We start from the raw sequence: 23,060 nt of genomic DNA, 5'->3' as shown, positions 1-23,060 counted from the left end.
GTGTGTGTGTGTGTGTGTGTGTGTGTGTTTTCCTCCATACCCAGGGAGATCTGACAGTTGCCTTATCCATTTGGCTCCTCACACAGAACATTACGATTTCTGGCACTTGGCATTTGGGCTTTCAGTTCATTATTAATGGATGTGCGACAGACCAGCTGGGGTTTTTGGGAACTGCCAATTCTCAAAAAGCAAACAATAAAAATAAAAAGAAAAGCATCTCATGAGAAAACGGCAGCTTTGATAAAGCATCACAGAAGTGCTTTTATTGATACGGTGCCGCGAGGGAGCCAAAGAGGCAAACACACAAAACTGCTGTCAGCCGAGGTAATGATTCCCGCAATAACAGGGAATAACGGGTCGGGAAGGGAGGATCGGGAACCAACTCGGAGAGATGCACGACAGTCTGGAGAAAGCATTTGGCATTGATTTGTTTTGTCGACAAAGAAATGTGCAGACTAAGAGGATTTGTAAGATATCCCGCAGCTCATACCTGCACACACTGTGTCTGGAAATGGGCTCCTGCTTTTATTGAGTCATCCCGAGTTTTGCTGCTGTGCCTGTGAAGAGGCGGCTTCAGAAGAAAAGCGTTTGGCTGCAGCCTCGTGAAAGCCCAGTCTGAATCCCATCAGCGGGGCCAAGGCTGCCTCCAGCCCGCGTTGAGTCCGCAGACCGCCGTAATTGCTGCAGCCGTTTCTGAACTTCACAGAAACCTTGTGTAGGAGTTGTGGGTGCGCCGAATGGATTACTTCAGGAGAGGAAAAAAAAATTAATCATCACCTGCTGCACACCAAATCCTCACAAATCCCTGAAAGGATTTGCAACACATGAGGAGACACTGATTCCTTCTTCTGCTTTATAATGTGTGAAAACCTTAAGAGCAGAGGTCACTTCTTTCATCTTTACCTGTAGAAAACGGCTAAGGTGCATAAAACATCGATGATCAGCTTCTGAACTTGTATTTAAAAAAGTTGGATTAATGTGCTTTTGTTTGACACAAAATATAATCAATGGTAATAGTTTCATTTATTTATTACTTCGCTCCTTGTGTAGTAAGAGATTGTCGTGCTACGCTTCATTTTAAGGCTAAACAAGGAAATTCAAAGTGTTTTACACCATAAAACCATGTTATTATGACGAGAAAAAAGGAGTAAATTTCCACAAAAAAGCTAAAAAAGAAATTTAGATTAATCTCAGAAATTTTCTAGAAAATTTCAGAGCAAAAACACAAAACCTTACCAAATATTTATGGTCTAGTTTCTTGAGCAAATATCTCAGTTCACTTGAAATAAGAAAAAACTAACTTAAAAGTAACTTTTTAGCAAGGTAAAGAGGCTTGTTTTAAGTAAATAAAAAGTACTACTTCCATTGGCAGATTATTTAATTTATAAGATTTTTCCTATAATTTAATTTATCTGCCAATGGAACTACAACTTTTTAGTTTATGTTGTATTTTAGGTGTGCTAAGATATCTGCACTAGAAACTAGACCAGAAATAGTTGGTAAAATTTTGTGGTTTTGCAGTGTTGAGTTTTAAAAGCTGAAAATGTTCTACTCATCAAGACAGAGCAGATTCACAAAAAGAAACAGAAGAACTGAACCAACAACACGTTTTATCTCAGTGAAAAGTTAACAGCAGAAGTGGGAGGAAGTTCAGCATTTTTCTCAGCTGATGCTTGAGTTGAGAAACACTGAAGTAGATTTACTTCTCTTCAGAAAACATCACTTTTAAATGGCATCTCTGCCAGAAACCTGTAAAGCAGGGGTTTCATTTTGGGCTGTTCTTAAAGGGCCGGTTGGGCCAGAATGCAGAATAAACACATTCAGCTGTTAAAATATCAATAAAAAGACGTTTGTTTCTTAAAATTAAATAATCACTGATCAGTCCCTCTAGGATTTTGTGATTGTTCCTTTTTTGTAAGGAATTTTCTGCTAATCTCTTTTTTTTATTAATCGCCGTATTGATTATAGCATCAAGTAAGGCTGAGGCAGTAAAATTTGCAGTAAAATCAGAAAAGATGCGAGGATTTGCTGAATTTGTGTGAATTTTGAGGAATTGTAAAAAACTGGTGGGACTTATTGATGTAACTTGGAGTCTAGAGGACCACATAAAAAGCTCCTGCGGGCCAGATTTGGCCCCCGGGCCTTGAGTTTGACACATTAGCTGTTCGACGGTGTGTTGGGCCTTCGGTAGTCCCTCCTCCTCTGCAGCAGATTCAGAAAACGAGGGCGGCTGATGGTGAGGATGAATGTGCTCCATCCTGTTCCTATTACAATATTGATTTCAGGCCTGGAAGAGGCGAAGCCTGCGTAGAATGTGGAACGGCCGAGTCAGCGGTTTTCCACCGAGGCCCCCTAATTGGCTGTGGGAAGTGGAGATGTTCACAGGAGATATTTACAGTAGATTGAGACAGAAGATGATGGAAGCAACGTCGACTAGAAAATTGTTTTGGTTTTAACTTTGAACTTGAATTTCATTAAGTTGATTTAACAAAACATTGTTTTTAGGCCTCATTAATCATGAATTGAGTTGTTTCAACGTGATGCACTAATTTAAATCAAATAATTATTTCACAATGTGCAACAAAACTGTCTTCTAGTTGAACAAAAACACATTTCTGTTTTATTTTCACTCACATTATCAAGTTAAAATAACTACAAATTCTTGATTTAACTTGCACCAATAAAATATCTGATTTGATAATTAAACATCACTCAATTTGAGAAAGACTTCCTCAACCAATACAAATTGACAGTTGCTTGAAAATGAGTATTTGCTATAAAAACACAGACAGGTCAGTTTAATACACTTCACATTTTGCGTGTTTTTGTGCTGCTTCTGAAAAACACCCGCCTGTTTTTTTGGCAATAAGCTAAAGTTTCTTGGTGTCTGGGAAATGATACCTTTCAAAAATCTCCCGATTGCTCAGTCACATCCTACCGGGGCTTCACTGTTACCTAGCAACCCAGGTGGAGCTTCAGCACGTTGCCTAGCAACCCAAGCAGAGCTCCAGCACATTTGGTCAGCTGGTTCTACCGCTGTATGCGCTGTACAACGGCTGCTGGAAAAGATAAGTGTTTCATTGTTGACTTACCGTCCAGAAACCACTTGCTGCATCCTCGTTGGTTGTGCAAAAGGCTCCACTTCTGCTTTTCAATAATGTACGTTTGTGAAATTGCACATCTGTTTTCATGTGTGAGTGTAAACGTTGAGTTGGGGGTTGATGGGTGTGTGATCAGGAGTACCTTATTTGAATTTAAAGTGACAGAGCCCTAAAACAGCTCATTCTGGAAGAAGATAGGCAGAGCAGAGCAGATTAACTTTTCATTATCTAAGAATAATTCTGTGCCGAAAATGTAATGAACATGTTTTGCTATCCTAAACTGTTCAAGGAAGCATAATAGGTCACCTTTAAGTTCTAACAGAAAGACCCTCGTTAACTCAACTTACTACTGCAAGTTTATTTTTCACAGTCTCACAAATTTAAGTTTACAACTGAAGAGTAAATGTCAGTAGACACAACTAAATGCAGCTCAAATGTTTTATAGTGCACAGTACATATTAGCAATTGCAAGGTTTAAGCAGAAGTAGAAATATGAAGGCGATAAGAAAAGGTAGCGAGGAGCAACGTTATGAATTACCTTGAACCTACGGGAGAAGTTTGAATTGTGTTCTGAACCTGGTGACATGAATACCAACGAGAGTATATGTGGAGTGTGGGGAAAGGCAGAGATAAAGACCATTAATAATGTTTATCATGAGCCGTGAAATCCATGAAATGTGCATCAACCGTCCTCCAGTCATGGCAAATTTTGACTTTGTGTGAGATTCTTCTTGGCTCTCTAACAAAATCAGCCGAACTCCCTAATGAAATAACGAACTGCACCGATTCGCTTGGCGTCGGCTCCAGTGGGCATCAGCCACCAGACAGAGCACGCCCCATATGCACGTCAGACTGCGTTGACGGATCGCTGGGGGACGCTTTCTGCGTTTCTGTGTAGCCGGGTCGCGAGGTCGGCCGGCAGGTGGGTGTACAGATGTCAACAACCCAATTTAGAGACAAACTGGGGGTTTTAATTACAAACAGCGTTAAGACAGAAGAAACGGTGTGAAGTTTGGAGCAAAATTAGGTTTAGGGCTGAAACAATTAATCGGGTTAATCGTGATTAATCGAATAATATTGAAATAATAGTCATCTAGTTCAGTAATTGATTAATCATTAACTGGAGTTTATAGACGCAAAATAAGGTGAATTGTTCAAACTCTCAATGGACTTCCAGTTAAAAATACTATAAAGTAAAGTATAAAGTGTAGATAAACAGCATTTTACAGATTTTTATTTGTGACAAATTTTAAAATGCTAAATGTTTTGATGTTTATTCTAGTAAAATAAACTGTAAAGTAAAGTAAACTGTATATAAATTACAGTTTGGGCTTAATTACTCATCTGAATTTGTTGCTTTCTCAGAAAATGGTATCTTTTGAGTCTATTTACTCCAGTTAACAATTAATCGATTGCTAAATTAGTTGATGATTATTTCAATAATCAGTTAATCACCATTTATCCAGTTAATTGTTTCAGCCCTAAAGCTATTGCATCGTTAGTTCTGTCTTAGGGTGACGCCAGCAGTTTCCCTCTGGATCTGGACTAACTCTGATCATTTATTCCTTGGGGAGGAAAAGCTCCTTCTGTCTAAAGATAATAAAAGAATAGCTTGGACGATGAGGCAATTTGACACAAACACACAATTTCCTCCCGTTTTTTGATATTTGCTGGTTTCAGCTTGATTTGTCTCATTTGGTAGTTTTGGGGTTGTTCCTGCTATGCAGCAGAAGAGTTTTGATGAGGAAACTTTGTCTACTTTGTCCTGTTCTTTCGCGCTGACGCCCCTCTGCTCTCAAACCGGGACATTTTGTAGGACGCTGCTCTTAAAGTTTCACTTTGTGAAATCAGGTCGGTGTTTTAAGGTGACTCTGGAGCTTTAGAGAGGAGAGGCAGCGCTCAGTCAGATCATTGTTGGAGGAATCCTCTGAGGACAACGCAGGCGTCTCGTGATTGAGTCATGCAGCCAGGCCTGAGCTTTATATAGGCCACTGAAACTTTGCAGACGACTCGAGCCAACAGAACCACAAGCTCTCCGACTTTCTCCTTCAAAACTGTTTCTCCTCTTTCCTTGTCCTCCTACTTCCCTCTCTGCCTCCCACAACTCATTTGTCATTGTGGCCTGATTATTTCAGCCTCTGTCTTGTGTTGCTCCTCTCTTTGTGGCTGTTCCAGTTTAGTCCTGGACCGGACTTTCCGCTCGGTCTCCTCGTGGCTCTGGGCAGGTAACCGGACCACAGAGGTGTTCATTCATATTCGTTTGTGCTCATTATGAAGCACCATTCTGTGTAAGTCTGTTTCTTTCTAAATATCTGCAGGTTCCAGCTTCTACAGAGGGACACAGCCATGGCAGACAGTTGATTTTTTTGTTTTGTAAACTGTTTCTGTGTGGATTCGGTCCGGTTGAAAGACCCACACTGCAAAAATACAAAATCTTACCAAATATTTTAGTTTAGTTTGTGTTGTAAATCACTTGAAATAAGACGAAACTTACTTTCAAGTAACTTTTCTGGTAGATATAGTGGCTTGTTTTAAGTAAATATAATTCCTTAAAATACTAGATCCACTAGAGTTCAATAGTACTTTTTTTTAAAAAAATCAAGGATTTATTGACTTAAAATAAGCTCCTGTATCTTACCAAAAAGTTACTTGTAAGTTTGTTTTGTTTTGTTTTAAGATATTTGTAGAAACTAGATGAAGTTGGTGAGATTTTATGTTTTTGAAGTGTAATCTGCCCCTTATTCTGCTCCCAATCAGAGCAACACTGCAGTAAGCGTCTTTATTTTCAGAAAAAAAAACTGTTCATCCACACAGCCTACATTTGTCTAAGTTCAACGTTTTGCAATAACCGGAGAGTCGGCTCCTGACATTCTCAGAACCGACACATTTTAGGAGTTTCATTGTGCTGATTTGAAGGTAAGATATGCCAAAGATGGGGGGATTAAATTGTGCTTCCTCTCTCTGCTTTTCCGCTGGAAGAGCCCTGAAAGTGTCACTGCTTGTCATCGGCGGCTCTTTTATATGCTCCAGTTGTTGGCCGTTATCCGACATCTCCCTGTCACCTCAGACGCAGCGAGGGAGGAAGTGACAGCCAGAGAGAGGGAGAGAGAGAGAGAGAGAGAGAGAGAGAGAGGGAGAGAGACAGACGCCGCAGTCTGCAGGCCGGGAAGCTCGTTTTTAGCGAGGGGTTCGTCTCGGAGGGAGCTCATCTGTCAGCAGGACGGCGGGAAGCAGAGTCTGACAATGAGGTGTTAAAAAGGTGGCCGAGCCAACGGCAAGCAGCGTCCCGCGGCCGACCGGCCGTCCGTCTGTTTCAACACTGAAGCCGATCTCTGAAAGGTCAGGCCAGGTGGAATAACTGTGACTGATGAAGGCGGCTAAAGAGCCGTTTCCTCCTGACAGCGCACAGCAGGGCGGAAAACGAAGTTCAGGGTTTTACAAACCAACTTCCACCAATTATATAGTAAATCTCATTATTACGATGGTACATTAGGGTCAATAGATAGAAAAAAAAAAGGAGGAGTAAAATTCCCCTAAACATTTTCTGGAAACAATGAATGACATTTCCACGTTTGAAACGTTAAAAATTTGCTCGATTAATCTCACAATTCAGAAGTTTTTCTCTGGAAAATTTCTGAGATTCTCAACATTTGAGTTGTTTTTTTGTTTGTTTGTTTTTTTTAGCAAATTTTCAACTTTTTAAATTCTGAAATGTCCTTGTTTTTTTCTGGAAGTTTTCTGAGATTAATCTAAAAAATTATTAGGTATTTTTCTAGCAAATTTGCAAAAAAAATTAAAATGTAAATTCGTAAATTGTATAGAAAAAAAGTCTGGACATTTCTGAGTAAAAGTTTAAAATTTATAGGAAAAAGAAGTCATAAATTTTGAAATTAATCTCAGAAATAAAAAAATTCGGAAAGTTTCAAAAGTTAAAAAATTTCTAATTTTGGAAATTGTCTAAAGGTTTCAAATTCAGAAATGTCCTTGTTTTTTCTGGAAAATTTATGAGATTAATCTGAAAATGTTCAAGTTTTTTGAGCAAATGTTTTACTTTTCAAGCTCAGAGATGTCCTTGTTTCTTTTCTAGAAAATTTCTGAGATTACCCTCAAAAGTTTTTTTGGTGGAAATGCACTCTTGTTTTTTTCTATATATAACACGCCTTTATGTATTTTACTGCAGGTGGATAAAATCGGTACTATGAAATAATTGTGTTTTCTTCCCTCCTGAAGCCAAAAACTAGTTTTCTGCTTTTCTCCGTTGCAAACATCCACCCCTTTGGCTGGAAATCACGGCTAGATATGAGCAATCAGAATGCCCTTGTGTGCGTTCATGGCCAGACTTGAGGATGTAGAGGAAACCTGCTGCTATAAATAGAAGTAATATCACCGTAGCAGAAGAGCTTTGATGAGAAAATAAAGAACTGGCTCGCTTGCAATCACACGAAGCCCAGTTTGATAAAAGAAATCACAGAGGCTCGGATTGTTTTCCCACCTGGGGGATATTAAGTTATTAATCTGTCTTTATTCGACTTGGCTGAGTAATCAGCATCTGTTCTACTTTAATTGTTCACTTTTGTGGTTTGGTGTTTTGTTCGGAGTGAATGTAAATAGTCACTGAGCGGGCTGCGTTTTAATTTGACTTGCATGATTTGTAAGTCTGACTGACAAAACTGCTCAGAGAGCTTTAAATTGGTCTCCAGGTGAGCACGGGTTCAGATGTAGAGTCTATGTAAAGTAAAAAAAGATGAAGTGAATGGCGCCAGTGGACAGGGAGTCTGACTAATGAACAAAACCTGAGAGCTGAGTCGGTAAAAAAGCATCCTGATAAATGAAAGGTCTCACTTCTGCTTTCAGAAACTCTAGGACAATTAAAATACTTTCTCATGTGGGACAAACTTGTTGAGTTAAAAGTACTCTCAGGACAAGAAAATACAAAAAACAACTAAACTAACATTAAGCAAATAAGTCTTTTTGTGTTGTAGTAAAGTGATGTTATTCGTTGTACAATCAAAACTTTTCTAAAAACACCCAGACGTTTTCTGGCTATAGGTTAATGTTTTCTGGTGTCTGGAAAATGACATGATTGAAAAATCTTCCAAATGTAACGCACCAACCAGAAGGCACTGCCCATCACCTAGCAACCATAGAAGCCCAGCCCGTCGCCTAGCAACCTCAGTAGAGTTCCGCCCATCACCTAGCAACCCCAGATCTTTTGAAGAACAAATGACATTAACATACAGAGGATCTTTAACACAATGACAAATATAGCAATATTGTAATAAAGAATAACCACAGACTTTGACAAGGTTAGTGTTGAGGTCTTGCATTCTTCAATAAATAAAGTTAAAAAAAAAGTTAAATATACACATAAATTGGTCAAATAAAACTATGTGTACCTTTTACATTCAGATACATAACATCAAGATGACCTCAAGGATGTTTGGTCAGCTGACTTTTCCGCCATTGTTACATGCAAGTGTAAAAGCTGAGCATGTTTTGTGTTGCTCATAACACAATAGGTCACCTTTAAAAAGGATTTTGGATAAATACCGTGTTGAAAATGGCATTTAGTTTTAAAAAAATTATTTTGGCTTGATTGAGCAATTTTTTTCTTGTAAGAACAAGATTTGGGTCACTTTCTTTCAAAGCGTTTGCTTTGAGCCTAACTTCATGAATTAAATGAGAGCTAATTGGGATGCAGCAAAAAGTTTCTGGATGCATGTAATTCTACTAATTATAAAAACTTGATTGTAAAAAGATGAATGCTTTATGTTGTACTTGACATTTTCCCTTATAATAAAATTGCTGGTAATAATTTTAGCCTGATTCCCAATAAAAAAAAATCTCCATCTGCATTTGATGGCCACACAAAATCAGTCTAAGCGCCACAAAAGGCCTCCTGCGCCGCACTTTGGACACCCCAACTCTAGGAAGCAGAACAATAACAATAGATAGATGGATGTGTTTAGCGTGATTTCAAGCCTGCCAATAGGATTTTATAGTTTAACAAAAGGCCAAAGAACACAATAAGCTAATATCTTAAATAGTTTGTGTCTTTGTCTGTGACATTGTGTATCTGGATGCACATAAAAAAGAATAAACACTGCAGCTGAGATTTGGCTGTGGAAAAATGAAGGCCAGATAAAGATCACCGGCTGCAGGAATAGCCAAGGTCTCCAGCATGGTATGTTATTGTTGCGTTGACAAAAGAAGCAGCGCTGCTGTAAACCACAGCCAAGAACGATGCAAACACAGAATCAATCACTGAAACAAGGAAACAATTGCTTCAGACTTGGCTCTTGGATTATTGATGAACAGCAGAAATGTCTCCACGGCTTGAATGATGCACAGCGTACAGCATAAAACCCCATGTAAAGCATGGAGGGAGGATTTTCTCTGCCCAGATGAATATAAAGTTCGTTTTTAAAAGCTTGAATCTGGCTGAGTGAAATACAAATGTCAACTAGGGACTAGTTAGATAAACATCTGTTGTTACGCTGATGATAGTTGGCTATTAAAAGAGGATATCTGTATATGGGAAATAAACAAAAAAACTTGGATAATTTTTTATTAATATTTTGTGTTGGAGTTCTCCTAATATTATGATTTTATTCTGGTAATATTAGGACTTTATTGCCGTATTACTTTGACTTTGTCGTTTGACTTTATTCTTTTGACATTATGTCTTTATTTTCCTGGAAAAAAATAAAATAAAATCATTTTAGCCAGATCCAAACATTCAAAGTGTAAATAAACAGAAGCTGTAAAACAACCTTCTTAAACAAAATGGTGGTTTGACTGTTGATCGTTGAATTACGGAAACCCAATGAGTGCATTGTTGAAAAAACAAGAAAGTCTGATTTTCTAAAAATTATATATTCATAAACCAGAAATTTGATTAATTGATAAAATAGATTTATTGCCCAATGAGAGAAGATGAGGACGGTCTTCATACACTGCAAAAACACAAAATCTTACCAAGTATTTTTTGTCTAGTTTCTAGCGCACCTGAAATATAATAAAACTAACTTATTAATAACTTTTCAGCAAGATATAAACAATAATTGCTTTATATTAATGAAAATATACTAACTTTACAAGCAAATTGTTTTACTTATAACATGGAAAAATGCCTTGTTATAATAAAATAATCTGCCAATGGAACTAGTATTTTAATCAGTACTAATGAATTATTGTTGCCAAAAAGTTTCATGTAAGTCACTTTTGTTTTATTTCAGCTGTACTAAGATAAGTGACTTGGTTGTGTTTTGCTTTCTAACCCATCAGGATCCTCGTTAGTAGCTGTCTGCATGCAGCCCTGCTTTCCGTTTGTTGTGTTTGTGCTTCTGCTGGAGCGCCGTCTGCGTTCCCTTCGCCCCGTCACTGAGCGGTGTGTTTGCTCCCAGGTACTCCTTCCAGGACGAGGAGGACATGTTCATGGTGGTCGACCTCCTGCTGGGAGGAGACCTGCGCTACCACCTGCAGCAGAACGTCCAGTTCAGCGAAGACGCCGTCAGGCTCTACCTGTGTGAGATGACTCTGGCCCTGGACTACCTGCAGAGCCAGCACATCATCCACAGGTGCACACTCACCTTTTACCTCTTGTTTTGGTTTTCTTCAGGATTTCTATTGCTTGAAAAGGCATGGTTTCTATCAGGAGCTACATCTTAGTGATTCTGTTTTAGCTCATTTTGGACGTTCTTGCAGACTTATGTAACAAAAACAGAAAACTGCCATATAAATGAGCAACTTTAAGTTAAAGCGAAAGTTGTGACTTATTCATGACAACAGCAAGATGAATATTATATCTTTTGTTCTCAGATTATGCACTACGGCTGCAACTAACAGTTATTTTAGTAATCTATTATTTTGACGATTAATCGATTAATCAAATTTTAAAAATGGCACATTCTGCATTCATTCCACCAACTAAGCCTTTTTACACAAAATAAAATACACTAAAATGTGCAAAAAGGAAATAATTACATATTTTTTTAAATAAGAAAACTAAAATTGTATTGCTAAGAAATATTGTCAACTAATAGATTCATTATTTTTTGTGTTGATAATTAGACAGCGAAAGGAGACATTTTTACTAAATTTGAACCAGGTGAAGCTAAAAATGAAACTTGATCAATTCTGGGTAGAGACTATTTGCAAACAAATAAGGTTTTTCTCATCTTAATTAAAAAATTTATATAATTTTTGTACCATTTTGGCTTAATTACTACTTTGAGTGCTATGTTTAGAGTCTGTAAACACCAGTTACCGATTAAGCAGTTACTAAATTAATAGACTTTTATTTCAATAATCGATTAATCACAATTAAATCGATTAATCATTTTTGGTTTTTACCTAATATCCTCAGTTTTTACAGATAGAAGTGCCAACTATAACTTAAAACTAAGTTAAGTTGTTAAATAATTTCAAAGGAGCAGAAACTGCAGATCTACAAAGAAATACTTCAAAAGAAACAGTCAAGGTTACATCTGGCAGCTTCAGCATTCATGAGGCTTTGTGTCATTGTATTCAGCAGCTTGCACTAACATTATTAATGCTCCACCTTGCTTTGCTCCTCCGTTTTCAGCTGAAACAGGACGGATTACATTTTAAGACTGAGTGCAGATGGAGTAAAATCTGTTTTCCCTGTAGTTGGTTTATCTGAGCCGTGAAATCGCCTCTCCTTTCTGAGCCGTGCTGCAGACAGTTTTATGACAGAAACATGATTTGGATGTTTCGCACCTTCATCCAGTCTGAGCTCACTTCCTGTTAGGCGTCACTACCGTTTCCTGTTGTGTGTTTTTGCACAACTTGAGTTGTTTATTTCAGGTAGAGCTTAAGCATCCTCCTATCTATTGATTTTGTTCAGAAACCTTTGGTTGGACAACTACTCCCTCTGGTTTTGCAGGCTGTGCAGCTGGAAGGCTTTCTGCTCTCACTTTTTGTTTTTTACTTTTGCAACAGTTGCGACGATGTGTAGTCATGGCAACAAGGTAATGTTTTTGTTACTACTGGGAGCAGATTATTAGCATCTCAAAAGCTCAAATATTACCTAAAAGTTCAAACCATCTCTCAACGGGCAAGGCTCTGATCTCTGATCTCTGACTCCAACATCTCAGAGATTTAAAAAGGAGCAGCAAATGCAAACGAGGTGGATTAGCAGTGCTAGCCAACAACTGATTGTATCACTCAAACATGTTTCTGTGAAATATTCTCTCTGCTGTCTTTAAATTGAGCTGTTGGCGTCTAATGGTGGCCATGAAACTGTCAAACAACAACAGTCTTCAGTCAGAGGCCTCTCCAGATTTGTTGCAAGACTGACTGCTACTGGTAATCCCTCCTTTATTTGACTTCAGTTCGTACTGTAAAAGCAACAAATCAAAATAAGATTCTTCCAGAAGATCTGAGTAGCTCTTCCTCTTTTAGATCCTTTAAAACCAACTTTTAAAAATAGGTAAAGTTTTCTGGGGTTTTTTCTTTCTTTTTTTTTTTTTTTTTAAATGGAGATGGGAATATTATGTTTCTGTCATACGTTAGTAAAATCAAAGCTGAAGTACAGTGAAGAAGTATCTGCCACTAACAGATTTGTTCTGGTTTTCCGTCATACAGTCAAACAATTTTTAATATTTTCACCTTACAAAAATAAAGAACAAAGTAATTTTTTGCCAAATTTGACTTTGGCAACAAATAAAATCACCACGTCTTTATTTCCAAAAGATGTTCTAGGCAAAAAAAAAAAAAACTTTTTGGCAAAAATAACTTATCTTAGGAAGGTTTTTAGATTCACATTTTATTTATTAAAGTAGTGAAGCTATTCAGATCAACATGATAAATTAAAAGCCATTTGAGATTTTATTCATATAATTGTGGAAAAGTGTTTCTATAATAAAGTGTTCAGAGAGGAGAAACAGATTCTGTTGAGGCTTTTCAGAATATAAAACCAGATTTAGTTACTGAATGAGCTTCTCTGGTCATGTGGGTCAGACTGTGGGGTTCCACTTTCCTAAATGAAGACCGGAGCAGCTTTTTTGTAAATGCGGCCATGTATCATCTTTAATCAGTTCAGCCTGCAGTTTGTAGTTTATTTTGCACAGAAATGCTGAGCGCAGCAATACAGCGTCTGCAGTTTGGTGAGCAAAAGAGCGGCGATCCCAGCAGACTGCTGATTTAGTGCCACAGATGGCTCAAACGTTGTTTGAATGCTGCTCCAAACCTTGTCTGGGCCACATTTTTACCTTCAAACAACTTGGGGGTGTGTGCGCATGTGTACCTGCATTATTAATGTTGTGAGGAGTTTCGGTTTTATTTCCTCTGAAGTGATCTGTATGTGTGTTTCTCCTCGATCTGTCTTTCAAGCAGACTTTGGTTCTCTTGCTAATAACAGAGGGGATGAAACGATGCTGCTCTGCAGAAAATAGTATTCTGGTGGAATATGTATGTGAAGGTTTGTTCTTTTATGAAGAAAGATGAGATGCAAATACAATACTGTACAAATTAGTATAATTTCAAGAACAAATCTGCTGTTCTTTTTATCAAAATAGAAAAGTATCTCAGTCTTCTCTGACCCACCACTGCATTTGAAAACTCTAGAAAGTTACATTTGGGTTTATTTTGGGGCATTTTTGTGTCAAATACCACTAAAAAATTATGATTGACATTTGTCTGATTCGCTCCAGACATAGACATGGTCACTTAAAGGGAACCTATTATACAAAATTTACATTTTGTGCGTTTTTATTCTTCCACTTGGGTCTCAACTGCTTCTAGAAATAGTTCAATATCCTAAAAAATACATCCAGCCATTTTCTGGCAATAGCTTAATGTCTATTGGTGTCTGGAAAACAGGCCGTTTGAAAAAAACTCAAGATTATTAAGTCACAACTGATAGGCACTGCACCGTTACCTAGCAACCCCAGCAGAGTTCTGCCCATCACCTAGCAACCCACGCTGCCATCCAGAAACCAGTTGCTGCATTCTTGTAGGTTTTGCAGGAGGCTGTGGTTGTGCCCATCTGTTTGATTCCATTTCCACTTATATAAAGTGTAAATACTGAGTTTTTGTGACGTGGCCAGCAGCAGATAATTTGCATAAAGGTTACAAGAAGCTAAAGTTAAAGTAACTAAAACTCTGAGTTGAAAAAATTACACTGCAAAAACACAAAAATCTTTCCAGGTGTTTTTGTCTAATTTCTAGTACAGATATCTTTTTTACATTTGAAATGAGACAAAACCAAGGTACAAATAAGTTTTCAGCAACATAAATAAGCTCATTTTGAGTAAATAATTCTTGAATATTGATTAATAAGTTCCACTGCAGATTTTTTCTCTTATAACAGGTGAAAAATGTCATGTTATTACTGAAACAAACTGTGAAACTGGCATTTTTAAAATCAATTTTCAAGAATTATTTAGTTAAAATGAGCTTATTTATCTTGCTGAAAATAATTTTTCAGTAAGATAAATAAGCTTGTTTAACATTATTGTACCTTGATTTTGTCTTATTTCAAGTTTAACAAGATATTAGAAACTTGGCAAAAATACTTAGTGAAATTTTATGTTTTTACAGCTTACGAGAATACACTGCAAAAAAAGAGACTCATGCCAAGTAATTTTAGTCTAATTTATTGTGAAAACATCTTAGATTTGTTTTATTTCAAGTGTACTAACTACAAGTAACTTTCCAGCTATTTTTTTTTATTTCTTGATAATTATAAGTATTTTTTACTGATTTCACTAACAGGTTATGTAACTTATAACATGGGAAACATGTTTTGTTAAAAGTGAAACAACTAACCATTGGATCTAGTACTGTAAAAATGTATGTTAAGAAATTATCTAGTTAAAACAAGCTACTATATCTTTCTTGGGTAGTTTTTTTTTTTTTAATTTAAAGTACGGTAAGATGTTTTCACTATAGATAAAAAATACTGAATAAGATTTTATGTTTTTACAGTGTATGAGAAATTTACTGCAAGAACACAAACTCATACCGAATAGATTTGGTCTAGTTTATTGTCCAAATATCTTAGTATACTTGAAATAGGACAAAACTAACTTTTAATTTCTTAATATTGATTTTTAAAAAGTACTGGCTCCACTGGCAGGTTATTTAACCAGCATTTTTAATCAATATTAAGAAATTATCTAATTAAAACAAGCTCCTACATCCTGCTAAGTTAGTTTTTTATTTCAAGTGCACTAAGATGTTTCTGCTAAAAACTATACCAAAAAGACTGGGTAATATTTAGTTTTTTTGCAGTGTTCACATGATGTGCAGGAATCAGGACTCACATCGGTTTCACTGTAATGCGTAGAATCAATGGCTGCTCTGTGGGATTTCTCCTTGTTTCCTCCTCTTCATGACTCAAGTGGGAGTTCTTCCAGTGCCGCTTTTAATGGCTTGTCGAGCCGTCAGCGTTGAACAGACGAGCTTTTCACATGTCGAGTGGGTTTCGCTCCTCAACACATCTATTGACTCCTTTTTTCCTTCAATCTGCCTCCAGCTTTCAGTCTCACATTTCCTCGTCTGCAACTGATTCCTGGGGAGGCGGGATGTTTGTTTACCTGAAACCAGGATTTTATGTGCAGAAAGAGGTGAATTAGAAACAGTTTCAATAGCGACTGCTTCCCATTCTTTACAAACAGATCCTCCAGATTCCAACTTTAGATATACGGACCTAGAAATAAACTGTAACTCAGGCTCAGGAGCTGCCGCCCGCCTCTTAACACATGATTGAATGCACCCCTGCCGATGTGTATCTGCAGCTATTTTTAGGTGCTCAGACAGAGGTATATGCTGTAAAAATACACCCACCCCTGCAGCGCCCAGCAGTCCGTTATCATCTCTGCTTCCAGCTTCACATCCACGTAAATGTGGGAAATATCCTACTCCTTCCAAGTACCCTCTGTTTGCTCTTCCTGTCGTTGATTTCTCATTCAGGAAGTGTTAATATGATAAGTGAGCGACGCTTTGATGTTTACCAGCCTGTCTCTGCTGGATAGGAGCCCTAATCCCATTGCCGGGGATCCGTGGCCTGTGCGGCTCCAGCGTTTAAGTTTCCGACAGTAGGATACTGTTCACCATTTTTTTGTTTTTTGCACCAACTTAACGAAGAAGGGTCTCTGGTCTCCTAGCAACAGTCAGCTGTCACCGTGCCCAAGAAGGTAAAATTAGTCTTATTAGGGGAAGGGAGGAACCAGAGAAGTCCTCGTGTTGCTTTTTCCTCGTATTTCACTGATTTCAATAAATCTTCTCTGGAGTTAAAGCTGCAGTTTGAAACTTTTATCAAAATTGTATATAGATTTTTTACATATTTGTTAAAATTGTCAACATGTCATATGAAACGGATAATCTGAGAAAAAAAATCGATCTCTTCCACCTCCTGCCTGAACTGTTACTGTCATCTGAAGACATACACCGCACCAATCAGAGCCAGGAGGAGGCTCTCAGCGCTGCCAATCAGGCTTGTGTATGGATTGCTAAATTTGCTAATAGTGGAGGAACAACTTACTGTTCCATCTGTCGTCCTGCTAACTAGCTTTAGCATTTGTGGCAGCACGTAGCAGACAATAGCTGCAGCACGTAGCAGACAATAATTAACAGCGTTAAGTCCCGCCTCCTGGCTCTGATTGGTTGTTTCTAGTTAGCTCATGCCAGCCCCCACAAGATGCCACCCTGGGTGGTTGTCAGAAACCGCCACTTAATCAAAGGCAGCGCTAAACAGGTGGGTTTTAGTCTCCATTTAAAGGAACTCAGTGTTTCGGCTGCTTTGCAGTTTTCTGGAAGTTTGTTCCAGATCTGTGGTGCATAAAAGCTGAATGCTGCTTCTCCATGTTTGGTTCTGGTTCTGGTGCAAAGCAGACCAGAACCAGAAGACCTGAGAGGTCTGTAAGGTTGCTATGACAACAGCAAATCTTTAATGTGATGTGGTTCAGCGATTAACAAGCCAAATAAAGTATTTTAGAGTCTATTCTCTGAGCTACAGGGAGCCAGTGTAGGAATTTTAAAACTGGGATGTGTAGTTAATATATATAAAAGTCAAACTTTTAAATTAAAAACTGAATTTGTGATGAAACCCTAACGTATTAAGATCCAGCGGTATGTTGTCTCTGCTCCTCCTCCTCCTGCTCCTCCTCCTCCTCTTCCTCTCTCCTTCAAGGCTTTTACTTCAGCGTCTTTGTCAGACGCTCTCTGGAAGCTGCCTGTGTTTCCGTGCTGCAGTGTGACGTGAACCGTGATTAAATACAACAAGCGTGTTCACTCTGACGCGCCTGGTGAAAGTCATGTGTTTGGCGCACGCAGCCCCTCTGTAACTCGCTTGTTTTGAGGGAACCTGCAGATATTGTTGCACCTAAAGTCCCTCCGGCGGCGTTCGAAATGAAAGAATCTCCTCCCTCTTTTGCTCTTACTGACACAATATTGCACCAACACGTAATTCACACATGCATCAGCCTCCAACACACCTCCTACAGACTTTCACATCTACACATACTGTATATATCTAATCCCAGGCTTTCCCACATGTGATGGCACCTTGCAGCACGGTTTCAGAATGTGTTGGCTGCAGAGCAGACCAAACACGTTTAGTTAATGTAATGAGCATGAAACCCAACCTTTACTGCTCTGGTTGTACTTTAAAGAGGCTGTAAGAGCTGCTAGACTTCATTTAACTGTGTCTTAATGTGAAGGTGATTCAATCACATCTGTGTTTTGTGTTTTTTCAGAGACGTAAAGCCGGACAATATCCTTTTAGATGAACAAGGTAAGAAAATGACTGATTTGTTTTTAGTTGCGTTGATGCTTCTGTTGTTTCCTGCTCTAACTTCAATTTGTGTAAACAATCTTTTTTTAATATAATATACTTTCTCTGCAAGAATTGATTGTTTTGTTGAAAAATATTTTGACATCCACTATAAATTATTTTGTGAACCCAAAGCTATTTCCTTTTGCATGTTTTAGACAAAAGGTGTCCAAAGTGTGGTTCGGGGGCCGTTTGTGGGCCTCAAACAGAATTCAAGGATGGTATAACTTTGTTTTTCCAGCTCAGGGATTTGATGCAGATTGATTTTAAAAATTTAATGTACAAGTTTCACTGATACGAGGCGTCTAAAAAAAGATCCTGAGGAATTAAAATGGAAAATCTGTTTGTCTTTTATCATCTTTTTCGCTTTAAGTTGAATTTACATTGAAAAGGAGAACATAGAGCATGCGACTTAATGAGCAGAAGAAGTTTATTTAGTTCAATAACTAAATAAACGAGGAGATTGGAAAATGGTGTTCTTGTTGCTTAAAGCACACACACAAAAAAACTATGTACAAAGATAATAAACCTGAAAGATTTAGCATATCATATCCTTTTTTCTACTTTTCTTTTTTCATTGAAATATTGTGATTTTTTTTTTTGTTTTTTGTCAAAACTGAAGAAAAACTGACAGAAAAAACAAGTTTTAAAATTTATTTGAAAATAATAAAACACTGGGATTCCTGGAAAGGCCAGAAAACCTGGGCACTACTTCTTTAGGCGCATACTCTACATACTACCTGCTCTTGAAATAGTATTTAAAAGTAATCAATTGTGCATAACTGATCATCATCAATGTGATCATCTCTATAAACGGTATGAGAAAAAGTCCTAACACAAACATCTGCATACCAAAGTATTATATTTTCAAATAAGACCTTAATTTAACCGAAACCGGATCAAATTAAACCGGGTCAAACACAGCACTTAGTGTCCGGCAGATTGGCTGAAAAAGCAAATAATCAAGGTGTTGTAATGGTCTAGTCAAAGCCTTGACCAAGACAAAGCTGCGGAGCGTTTTTGCTGTTGAAGCTGCTTCAGTTTGGGTTTCGTGTCTCTGGTAAGGCAGAGACCCACCTGTAGATTGGAAAGTTTGTCAGCAAAACTAATTTTAGGGGTTAAAATTTATGCATCTTTTTTGCAAAAACTTCTATTTTGTTGTAGATAAATTCGCCAACAAACATCGCTGAGCTATTTCTGTGGAAACTGTGAGGAACCTTGATTTTATAGAAACAAGCGACCCTGAGGTGTCTGTTTGCTTCAAACTTTTTCTTTTATATTTTTGTATAATAATCCTGAGTAGAAAAGGCGTTAGACTGTTTCTTCTTGTATTCAATGCCTCTTTTATTCTTTTACGTAATCCAGTCCTTTGGTGTTTAATCCAGAGGATTTTCAGCTGCAGAAAAATCCATCATTACTTTAACAAACGTGCTTCTTCCTGATGAGTCACAACAGTGACGATACAAAAAAGTCCAAAATAATGAGTTCACACTGATCCGGTTCACTGAAGCATCACTTTTTATTTATTTTATTTACATTCTGGAGTAACAGTAAAAAAAAAAACAAAAAAAAGTTGTTTTATATTTTCCTGTAAAAAGTTGGTGCAGAATATTTCTGATCTCCCAGCTTGTGCACATAAACAAGGAATTTAATATCCACTTTGCTCTCAAGAAAGGCATTTTGAATATAAATATGTGGAAAGTAGTGACGGCGTCTGTAATTAATGAATCAAAATCAGCACATTAAGGTCCTGGCATTAAATATATAAACGATGTTGTCCTTTGTTTCTGTTCCTCAGGTCACGCTCACCTGACAGATTTCAACATAGCGACCATAATAAAGGACGGAGAGAGAGCCACGGCGCTGGCTGGAACCAAGCCCTACATGGGTAACACTGAGCCGCCATTGTGTCCTTTTAATAGCTGCTCCTTCTCTGCAGCAACAGCTGTGCTCTGAGAAAAGAGTCGCCTTTATGAGCTATGAACAGGAAAACTGGCCTTGTGCCACTTTGAACACAGATTGAGGTTTGTTTCTAAAGATGATGTATCCAGGATCAAAAAAGTCTTTAAATGGAATCATTGGCATCTAACCATGTGGATTTTATCATTTCTTTTCCTATATGCTTATTTTCCTGGAGTTGTTTTTAATAAACGTTTCGATCGAGACACAAAAGTGTTTTGCAAACTTTACAGGATCGGTTTTTGCTGTGACAGTTTGCTTTGTTGAACCGGGAAATTTGGACAGGAAAATAAATCTTAAAGAATCTTAACCGCAAACCCAAATAGACTGTAGCTGTTTACATCCAGTCGTCAAGCGAATTTAAAATGTTGCAAAAAAAGAAAATTCGAATTTGGCGTGGCTGCATCTTCTGGTTTGGAGTGAATCAACCAGACGAATTGAGTTTGAATGTAATAAATAGGAAGTATCTATCAACGAGCATGAACCACACATCTTAGAAAAACGAAGAGGTTTGGGCTTTCGTGTCTCTGGTAAGGCAGAGACCCACCTGTAGATTGGGACGTTTGTCAGAATTTATTCGGCAAAAGTGTTTCCATCTCCTCTCTTTTGGGAAAAGCCAAAAACCACCTAAAGCATGTATGAAAACTTATTATGAGTTATTTTGAACACCAGCATTTTCTAATGCAATACTTTAAAATGAGCAAAAACTACTGATGGAAAAAAACAATCCCACCGTTTACATTTTGGTACTGAAGTCGACTTTTAACATGTTTAAATAGCTTAAATGACAAAAAGCTGATGTATCAAACACATTGAGTCACTGCTGAAATCTCCGCCGATGGCTGCAGATTCTTTGTTGAAGGTGCAAAAGGAAGTAAAGGCTGTTTGTTCTTCATTTGTGTGTTATAGTTAGTAAAACCAGATCTTTTTCTGCTCCAGACTTGATTTTTCTGCTTTTCCTTCAGCTCCAGAGATCTTCCAGTCGTTTGTCAGCGGAGGCACAGGCTACGCTTTTGAAGTCGACTGGTGGTCGTTGGGGGTGACGGCCTTTGAGGTGCTGCGTGGATGGGTGAGGCTCTCTGAGTTTCAGCTTGGCAGATGTTGAACCTCACTTTAAGAAGGCTCTGAAGGCTTTGCTCTGTTCTTTCTGTTTGATTTGTCCGTTTTATTTGTTCTTTTGTTCTGTTTTGTTCGTTCTCTTTCATTCGTTTTGTTTGTTTTGTTCAATCTGATCGTTCTTTTCTTTCTTCCTGTTGGTTCTGTTGGTTCTGAACCCAGCGGCCGTACGACATCCATGCCAGCAACTCTGTGGAGTCTTTGATCCAGCTCTTCAGCACGGTGAGCGTCCAGTACAGCCCGGCCTGGCCCAAAGACCTGGTGGCACTGCTGAGGAAGGTGAGTTACATCCATCCATCCATCCATCCGTCCATCCATCCATCCATCCATCTATAATACATCCAACCAGCAGAGAGCAAAGTTAGCGGTCTGGAAGTATTTCAGTATATCGGGTTTACCTCAGGCTTGTTTTCCAGGTAATTTGGTGGTTTGGATCGGACTCGGACACAATAGACTCCCAGTCTAAACTCTACTGGGAACGCTGCATTCAGCAGATGGAGAATGGTGTTTGAGAACTGGGACTTGCCCAGATGAACACTAACCTATCGCTGTAATCCCACAGCATCGTCATAAACCTTCACCAGTTCAACTAAACATGAACTGGATAATCCCAAAAACCGCACTGCCTCACCTCAAGTCAAAGTTTGTTTCCTAAAAAACAAAAATGGCTTCAGAAAATCACTCAGGAAACTATATTTTATGAGTACCTGTACACTCTGAGTGCAGGCTCTTCACTCTGGCTCTAAACAAATTCAGATAATCCATTTGTCTTCCTTATAAACATAAAAGATTTGATTTAGGACCTCAAGCTGTTTGGTAAAGTTTGGCCTCCAGGAAAGAAGCATTTGCCAAATTTTAGCAGCATAGGAGGATTTTGTGATAAAGTTATTTCTTCTGCAGAACCATAATTGGAGAAGCTGTGGTATTTGCAGTTTTATTAACATTAGATTATTTTAAAGAGCATAAATTCTGGAGCATTTTTTAGCATATTATCAATTTGGGTATAAAAAGAAAACATCTTTCCTCACACTAAGTTTAGCAGAGTTCACAGTTACATGGAAATGTCAGTGGAGATTTCATCATCTTATTTTTAGTCAGCGCTGACCTTTTGTCTTCTCACAGAAAAACTAGCAAACACCCCCTGCAGCGCGGCGTATTATCTGTCAGTAATTAACCTTGAGTCTTTGGGTTAGCTGTTGTGGAGTTGAGCTTTCTCTGCATCGCTGAAGTTACAGAAACCTCACTCTGGGAAGCAACTTCCCAACCTCTAGGGGACTCAGTGTTTGCATTGTATCTCTAAAATTTAATGAGCGATGGATCTTCGCTCTGACTAATTACGCTACTTATTAAAGAGGGAATCAATTAAAGTATTACGAAGTGCTAATCGAATTTTCATCTCATCCCAAGTTACCGAGTCTTCCTCGGAAAGACGATCGGTGCGGACTTGGAGGTGATGCACTGAGATGGAAAGTGAGTTAAGAGGGAGGAGAGGATTTGTGTTGAGAGGGGGAACATCGCTGGAGGGAAACAGGAAGAGTCGAGACCTCCAGGGCATCCGAGGAAAAAAGCGACAGATGGGAAGAGAAACATGCATGAGAGGAAAAGTCACCTCTTTCCTCTTCTGCATACATCTATGTGTTGATAATCAGCACACCAAGGAATACAGCAAGCTGAGCATTAACGTTGAAAACAGGGGGGTCTTAAAATGTCTTAAATTGTTTTAACTAGAACTGAGGCCTTGAAATGTCTTAAATTCATTTTTAAAAATGTAATTTGCCCTTAAATGTTGTGACAGGATTATTTAATCTCCTATATTCTGCGTAGCTTTTTGTTGTTTTTTTGCTTTTGCAAGACTTTTCTGCCTAGGGAAAGTTTGTTTATTTTTTAAAATGTAGTTTATTTAGAACAAATAACTTTGCATACAAAGATCTTCAACAAAGTAAAATTAGATTATAGTAAAGAAGAAATAATGAACAGTGGAATAGTGTTATGTAAATTATATTAAAAAAAAAAAATTCCCCTCTCACCCTCTGTGGGTGGTCTCTTTCATCCTCTGAGCTCGGGTCCTCTACCAGAGGCCTGGG

General features: G+C 38.1%; 1 protein-coding gene across 1 annotated transcript in view; it reads left to right on the top strand.

Annotated features, from left to right (window-relative positions):
* The window catches only part of stk32c (serine/threonine kinase 32C), a 93,727-nt gene that overhangs the window by 59,547 nt on the left and 11,120 nt on the right, over window positions 1-23,060 (top strand). The window contains exons 4-8 of the mRNA XM_007566786.2: window positions 10,508-10,681; window positions 17,825-17,862; window positions 19,700-19,789; window positions 20,826-20,929; window positions 21,139-21,255. Coding sequence (XP_007566848.1) covers window positions 10,508-10,681; window positions 17,825-17,862; window positions 19,700-19,789; window positions 20,826-20,929; window positions 21,139-21,255 — 523 coding nt within the window. The remainder of the gene's footprint in view (window positions 1-10,507; window positions 10,682-17,824; window positions 17,863-19,699; window positions 19,790-20,825; window positions 20,930-21,138; window positions 21,256-23,060) is intronic.

Source organism: Poecilia formosa, unplaced genomic scaffold, assembly GCF_000485575.1.
Source record: "Poecilia formosa unplaced genomic scaffold, Poecilia_formosa-5.1.2 Scaffold199, whole genome shotgun sequence".
Lineage (NCBI taxonomy): Eukaryota > Metazoa > Chordata > Actinopteri > Cyprinodontiformes > Poeciliidae > Poecilia > Poecilia formosa.
This window is presented reverse-complemented; position numbering and strand designations above follow the sequence as displayed.